The sequence below is a fragment of the Rhincodon typus genome, chromosome 9 (genome assembly GCF_021869965.1).
Source record: "Rhincodon typus isolate 14 chromosome 9, sRhiTyp1.1, whole genome shotgun sequence".
Lineage (NCBI taxonomy): Eukaryota > Metazoa > Chordata > Chondrichthyes > Orectolobiformes > Rhincodontidae > Rhincodon > Rhincodon typus.
In genome coordinates this window covers 55463597-55471623 of record NC_063340.1, presented here as the reverse complement: position 1 = coordinate 55471623, position 8027 = coordinate 55463597, and the positions used below count along the sequence as shown (strand labels likewise).

Below are 8027 nucleotides of genomic sequence, written 5' to 3'. Positions count from 1 at the left end.
CATTCTGTTCACACAGATCCCTTACAGAGGATTCTTAATTGTTTTGGCCATCTCATCATCAACCTCAAGTACCAGGAAAAAAAGCACATTAACCTACCGAGTTTTCTCAGTAAAAAGCTAATATGTTTTTGGCTACATACAAGTTAAGGCAGTAGGAATGTTGCTTTCAGGTTAAAATGTAGGCATACTTGGTGCAGTGAACTGTCAGAATGTGTGGATACTTTATTATGTGACTACCTGGAGGCAAGCTGGGATTGTTTTCCTCAGCACAGAAAGTAGAGGAGAAATTTAGTAGTGTCATTAAAAATCATGAAGAATTGAGTTGTTTTTATTCTTTAATGGGATGTGGGTATCGCAACCTTTGTTGCCCGTTCTTAATGAACTGAGTGATTTGTTAGAGTTTGTTTTTAGAGGGAAGGTAAAAGTTAATCACATTGCTGTGGATCTGGAGTTATATATAGGCCAGACCAGAAAAGGCAAAATCCTTTCTTGAGAAAGGACATTAGTGAACCAGGTGGATATTTTACAACAACTAATAATAGTTTCCTGGTCACTATCACCTAGAACTAGCCTGATAATCCAGATTTTTTTTAATTGAATTTAAATTCCTCCAATGCATGTCTCCAAATTATTCTCTAGGTTCCCACATTACAAATGCAGTAACATTTCTACACCATTGTCTCTCATGAATAAGTGAAGAGTGCGTAATGATAAACCTTTTTCTCCACTGTGTAGCAAGCACTTTTACTTTATAAATTTTGAACTTAAAATTTGGAAAAAGATATTACTTTAAACCAAAGGACTTTGGAAGTAGATGTTGCAATTAAAAAAAAAAAGTTACCGGAATTTATTGTCTGTTGTATCGACAAGGTGGCCTTATTCAAGCAGTGGGGAAAGATGTGAGACTCCTCAGCTTCATGGGTCTAGGGGCAGGGCAGGTTGTCAAGTGACAAACTTTTCTGTTTGTTTTTCCAACCAGGATCAGTTGTATGTGGTCAAGAGCACTCAATATATTAACAACTTCTTTTTGATGGATTCCTTGGTGAGTGTCCTACAATTTTTTGATTCGACAGTACAGCAGAAATATCCAACCTGTGAAGAAGCAAACAGCTGTAGCTTCCCCTTCTTTGAGTGAGGAAGTTAAAGAACTGCATCTCTCTCTCTCTCTCTCTGTCTCTTTTTCTCTCTCTGTATCTCTAGCTATAGCTCTCTCTCTCTCTCTCTCTCTCTCTGTCTCTTTCTCTCTCTCTGTATCTCTCTCTTTCACTCTCTCTGTGTCTCTCTCTCTCTGTGTGTGTCTCTCTGTCTCTGTCTCTGTCTCTCTATCTCACTCTCACTCTCACTCACACTGTGTGTGTGTGTGTGTGTGTGTCTCTCTCTCTCTCTCTCTCTCTCTCTCTCTCTCTCTCTCTCTCTCTGTGTCTGTCTGTGTCTCTCTCTCTCTCTCTCTGTGTCTGTCTGTCTGTCTCTCTCTCTCCTTCTGGAAGTTCCCTTCTTGAAAAGAAAAAAGGCAAACCCAGTTCACTGAAAGGGACTCCAGAAGGTGAATCCTCAACCACTGAATGAAAAGTTGAGAATTCGTGTGTCCAAAACTTTGGACCCCCTCAAAAATTTGGAAGGAGTCAGAAGAGAATTGGAGGAAAAATAATCTTGTCATCTGTAATGCAGACTGGTGCCAGAATTTACTTTGTTTATTTGTTCTCTGCTCACTCAGAAATTTGTGTGTTAGCATTTTTCTTTGTGTATCTGTTTGTTTATGTGTATGGGATTTTTTAAAGAAGTATGAAATTTAGCTAAGGGTGAATAAGCTATAGAGAATTCTAAGTAAGTAATATGTGTTTCCTTTTTGCCATCAATTAAGAACAGTCTGTTTGTAATAAATAGTGATTGTCCAGTCAGGTACAGATGAGATTTGTCAATCAAGTAAATTGGGGACTTTGGATAGTTCAATTAAATCTTAACAGTTGTGATGTTTCTGGGAATAGTGGGGCTTTGCTTCCAGCTTATTACCCCAGCGAGTTGTGACAACTGGTGCAAGGGTCAGTAACCACAGTGTTAGAGTTATTATATCTTGCAAAAGAGATACAGGTAAGATAAGAGGAGTTTTTTTTTAAGGCAGCAAGTTGTTTGATTCGGAAATCACTTCCGGAAAGGGTAGCGGAGGTAGATGCAGCAGTGACTTCCAAAAGACTTTTGGATAAAAGAATGAATAGACTAAATGTTGCATGGCTATAGGGAAAGAGCAAGGAATGAGGTTAATCCAGAAGCTCTTTTGAAGAGCTGGCAGAAGAAAGATGGACTAAAGACCTTCTGTTTTGCAGGATATATGTTCCTGCACCTTGGGTGGAATTATCCTTTCTTTGTACAAAAACAGAAGTGAGCATATCAGATGATGACTAACACATCCCTGCCAAGATAATTCACCCAGTCCACTAGAATTTCATTATCACAGTGGCTTGGTATGAAAATCTTGTCCAAACACCCTCTCGGTGGAAGTGCTATCAAAGCTATGAGGCGCTCATCCTCAATAAAGTGAATCCCTTCCTGAGAAGAACATTTTTGTCAACCCCTCAGTTTTGCTGTCATGTATTTTGAGGCACTATTGCTTTTCAATTTAAACAATCCGTATTTGAGCCACATTACAAGTTATCTTAAACTTATATTAAATGTCAAATATGCAAATGTAGTTTTTTAATTGAAGCAATTGGAGACTACCCCACCACCTCCAGCAAAACCAACCTAGAAGATATGTCACCATGGTTGTCTTGTTGGAAAACTAGCCACCTTTCTTTTGTACCAGGGAGCCATTTAATCAGGGAGGTGATGAGCTGAGGTCATTTATTGACCAATCAAAGGCTTTTATTGCTGGTGAGGCAAGAAAGTACCCAATGGATGTTCTTGCTGAGAAATTAATTGCTGAGGTGGTGAGAAGGGGGTGCATCTCTTTCCAAGGCCAGCTTGTCCCACTGTTTCCCCTGTCGTCACCTTGATGACCATCTCTAGGAGGCAAAATTCTGCTCCTTGTCTGTTTTTATATTTCATTTCACTCAGTTGTAAACCTAGAATTAGGAAAATGCATTTTTACCACAAATTATTGTTAAGATTGCATTTGAAATGATTTGTTAAAATACTCAAAAGGATAATAAACACTATTACTTATGTCTTGAGTTCTAAAGACTTACTGGAATTGACATGTTTGCTTTAGAAACTTAGATTACGTTTGTCTTCACATAAAAGTTTGATTCCATTGAAGAAATAAAATGTGCAATATCACTGTACATTAAAGAATGTGGCATCTACAATCTTTAGCAGAACTGTAATGTGCGAGAATTAACTTGACAGCTGCTTTGTGAGGTTTGAGGTAGTGGAAACTTTTTTTTCATGAGACTCAACTGTCACTGTGCCATGACATATCAGCTTTCAGAGCTGGCTCTCTATGTAGCATGGCGAGAATTCAAGTAACCACATGGGAATGGCATCTGAGGGTCAGCAGACATTGTTTCATTTTATTACGATGCAGCTAAAATTACCTCCTAACAGATAAACTTCCTGTTTGCATGCTGAGGCCAGATCTTTCAGATCATTTTTCTCTTCACTTAAACACTTTGATTTTCAGAAGTGATTTATTGCTGAACGAAAGCATATGGACATCGCAGTTCACTCACTGATCCAACAACTATTTATACAACAGATATGCCAGTATGTAGTTTCTCCTAATTTTAACAGCCTTAATTAGCATGATAGTTATTTCTGGGAAGACGTACATATTTTCTAAAACAATGTGTTGCTTCTTGGGAAAGATAGCCGTGTGGTTAGAAATGAAGGTATTTTAGATTTTAAGATTGCATTTCTGAAAGTAAAGAAGCATATTTGAAATCAAAAAACTACGTTTCATAGCTTAACTGAACTGTGTTAGCCATGCCCCTAAACCAGGAAAGGAACTTTATTCACATAGATACTGTTTAATCAAAGTAACCTTTGACAACCAAGGAGTTAAAATTGTCTCCCAATCTGTCTTGATAATCATCTTACAAAGATCCAAGGAGTTTCCTTTAATGAAATCAATACCAAAGGCTTTAGCTTTGACAGGTGCTGTGAATCCAATGGAATCTCATTATTGCAAACCTTTCATTACGAAAAACTTCCCCAAACACCCTCTCTCGATTTTGGTGGAAATGCCATCAAAGCTTATGAGGAGTTCAACCTCAATAAAGTGAATACATTACTGAGTCGAACATTTTTGTCAACCACTCAATGTTGCACTCATCTTTTTTGAGAAACTTGCTTTTGTGTTTAAAGAATCCATATTTGAGCTAAATTACAAGTTTTAAGTGTATATTGAATATCAAATATGCAACTATAATTCAAGCTATTATCTTAGTATGTCAAATGCACATTACTTTTCAAAACTAGTTCTGAATATGATTAGTTGCTATGATGCAAGTGATATGTTTATAATATGATTAAGTTTTGTTGGCATCTTGTAATCATATCAAGTAATATAATTTCAGTTTTTATACTTCACTGCTACCATAATGTTTGGCCCAAAACTGGTATAATGCAGTGATAGTGAAATTATGCCACAGTTTTAATATGAGACTACAAAGACATTGATTTAATGATGGAATAATTTCAAAATATATTTTGAGTTTAATCCTTATAAATAACATCTAATAATAAAATTGAGTCAGTAAGAAAATTGTTTCAAAAGTAAAATAATATTGAATTGCAATATCGAAATGCTTTTTTTTTTCTTTTATTTGCATTTCTTTTTATAATATGTTCAAATTTTATGATTGTATATTTGTTTAAACCCTCTTAGCTACAGTGTGTTCAGCAATAGATAAACTTGCCACCGATGGTACTGAAATGCAAGCGCTTTGCATCAAGGGTAAAATGCTTCATAAAATAACTGAAAATAGATTATTATAAGCTTCACTTGTGATTTATGATGCTTTCTTTGTAAAATGAGAATCTGAGCAAATGCCGCATGCCACACATTTCTGAATAGACCCTGGCTACCATCCTCTGATCTATGCAGAATTAATGTCTCTGTGAGCAAACCTTTTGATGGTGCATATGTGCTAAGTGCATGGATTTGCTGCTACAGTTTGAACATTTCTTAAATTAAAATGTATTGCCCCTCTAGATATATTGATTTACACATTGCTGTGTCAATATTAACTCCAACAATTTTTCCAATAACTAATAAGGATCTGCCAGTGTGGCTTGACTTCATCAGTGTGTGGTTTCAGTAGTATTTTGTCTTCTTTCCTATTTCTGGAGCTTTTCTTCTGTAGGTTTGATCATTTGTTGAGTGATGCTTGGATTTTGTAATTCTAGTTGATGTCTTGGTATTAAAACTTGTATATGTTTGGAGGATGGAGGGAGGGGAAGTTTATTTTTGGAAAGAGCATATTGAAGATGAGAGTATCTTGGCTTATTTTTAACTCTTAACACTCTACCACCGTGAGTTGTTTCAGATTCACATTGCCAACTTCATCAGCTGATAAACCAATCGTAGGTCATGAATTGGCTAAGCTGTTCTAAGTGATTTTAGGTGGCCTATTGAATTCAAATGTTGACATTCTTACAAGCCTGTTTTTAAGAATTTGTAAAGATACTTGCTATAATGAAGTTCAATGTATATGTGATGTCTATATAATTTAATTAGGAGTAATTCATCACTCTGTTTACTTCCATGTATGATGCTGTGTGGTTTAAAAAACTGTCATTTTTAGGAAAATAATTTGTAGCAGGCTTGTAATACATATGAGCTTGCTCTTATCCACAATTACCTCTCATTTGTAAAAATATCTGAAATGTAATTAAAAATTTAAGTAGGACAATCTAATTAAATGGATCCTTCTTCAGTTTAATTCTTTGTTGCTAAGAAAAAGTTTAATTCCATTAGGACTGCACGTAACATTTGTCTTTTGTTTCATTAACTGTTACATTTAAAATGCAGAATCTACTTTCTGTCACTAGATGCCACTGGTTCACTAGCAGTAGCGATGCATATATCTGCAAACATTTAATAACTCATAATTTTATTCCTGACATAGTCTGGTAACTTGCAGGTTTGATTATATTTTTGCTTTATCTACTCTTACCTAGTAAAATTAGTAATTCACAGTATGATATTGTAATGCTTTATGTGGCACTGACAGCAGGTGCCCATATTTAGTTACAGTCTTGAAGTACATGTGGTGTTTGCCTAAAGGTTTCCTCATTTTATTCTTCTGTTGATGTATGCCAACTTTCCTTTGCCTACTGAGTGTGCCTCCGTAACAGTAATACACACTCCTCCTTACTAAATTAAACCTGATTTGAGAGGATGCTGTTGGAGGCAGAACTGTTGATTTTTAACAGCAGGCAGGTACTGTCAACTTTGGTGAAATTGTTTAAATTGTTGGGATGTTTCATAATTGTATATTTCTCAAACACCAAAGCATGTTTTACTTGTTGCTGTTATTAGGCAGTGTCTTTTTTTTTGTCTTGGGTTTCCTTCCTCCCGTTTTGGCAATTTTCTGTTTTTGTTTCTCTCATTCAATCCATCTATTCCGATTAGTTTTCTTTTCATTTTGCAGTCCTTATGATATTGCACTTGGTGTAAGTTTATTCCATTAAGTGGTAGATTTTGTGTGGGTGCGTCTTGCATGACTAGGTAATTTCTTATCTCAGTGCTTGTGTTTGCTGTTGCAACAAAGAGGCAGAGAATACAACTGAAAGACAGTGCTTTCCTCCTGTTCCTTAAACTCATGACACAGTATTTTCATATCACACAAATCTAGGAAGGCTTGCTTTCCATAATATCCTTTTGTGGACTTGTTTAGACCTTTTATATATGCAGAAATTAGACAAGAGTGGAAATTCTATATTTTTCAGTATTATTATAACTACAGTTATGAGGCATCTCTTTGAAGTGAGTGGTTGCCAATAGCTTCATAACTATTCATAATCGCTTGACCAAGTCAGATGGTCAGTTTTTACTGATGTCTTGATATTTTTGCTTTGATTTAAACTCGTTTGAGACTTCACAAACTTGCTTCAATTAGAATACCTGCTTCTACCTTTTCCTCATCTGTCCATGATTGCTCTACAGCCCATCTGACCCAAGGATTCACAGGTGTATTCTGACCCATTACACCACCTTATTTTATGTCATATGTGAGATTGGTTTTGCAGTTATTTTATTCATGCAACAACTTTTATCTTTAAGTTTATTATAGTATTGATTGGAAGACTTTATCTATTGGGATAATTCCAAATTTTTGTGGAAGTATGTTCTTCAATTTATTCTATTCCTACCTCCATTGTAAAGTTCTAAGGATGAAACATTTCCATTAGAATCCCTATTATTTCAATTTCTAACAGAGGTAGAGACTGTTCAATGTAAGATGAAGAATTTTATTTGCTATGTGTCCTATGACATGGCAATTATTCAAATCTGGTCTTCCTTTTGCTTATCAAAGCTTTTTGCCACAACATATTTCCTCAATTTCAGGATTGTTTCACTTATTTTTTTATTTCTATTCAGAACATTCAAACTTTGGGTAAATTATCGGTTTAAAATTGTTAGCACACAAACTTACTACTCGACAGTTGAAAATCTGCAATGTAATAGTTTATACAGAGTGCCAACAAATCCATTTGTGTCATCAAGGATTATCAGGAAAATGCATTCTTAACAAAAATCTAATATCTGCTTTTTCCTCCCTTTCATCCCTATCATTTTATTATCAATTACGAGGCTAACTGAAAGTTCAAAGCCAGTTCAAACCCGGCTACCTCTTGGACCAAGATAAGATCCTCTGAACTCCATTTGTAAGGCAGCAGTCCTTTCACTTTTTGAAAGTTGGCTATTTGATGCATTTGTTGTTATGACAAATTTCAAATTATGAATCTACTGTTTTTTATTCTCCTTTGTTTATACTCCTCAGAAATGTACCAATGTCCAGAAGTTATTAACATGACTTAGACTTTCTTGATCTTAGAGCTTTATCCAGCCTGCCTTAACTCTTCTA

The 8027-nt window shown here is 35.6% G+C and overlaps 1 protein-coding gene across 2 annotated transcripts in view; it reads left to right on the top strand.

The window, feature by feature from the left end:
* Nucleotides 1-1015: 1015 nt before the first annotated feature.
* LOC109917304 (G patch domain-containing protein 2-like) overlaps nucleotides 1016-8027 on the top strand; it is a 163307-nt gene continuing 156295 nt past the window's right edge. The window contains exon 1 of one of the 2 annotated variants that reach the window (XM_048601125.1): nucleotides 1016-1042. In XM_048601125.1, coding sequence (XP_048457082.1) covers nucleotides 1031-1042 — 12 coding nt within the window. In that variant the 5' untranslated portion in view covers nucleotides 1016-1030. Of the gene's footprint in view, nucleotides 1043-6283; nucleotides 6380-8027 lie in introns of those variants that run through there. The other variant, XM_048601124.1, reaches the window with a different exon arrangement.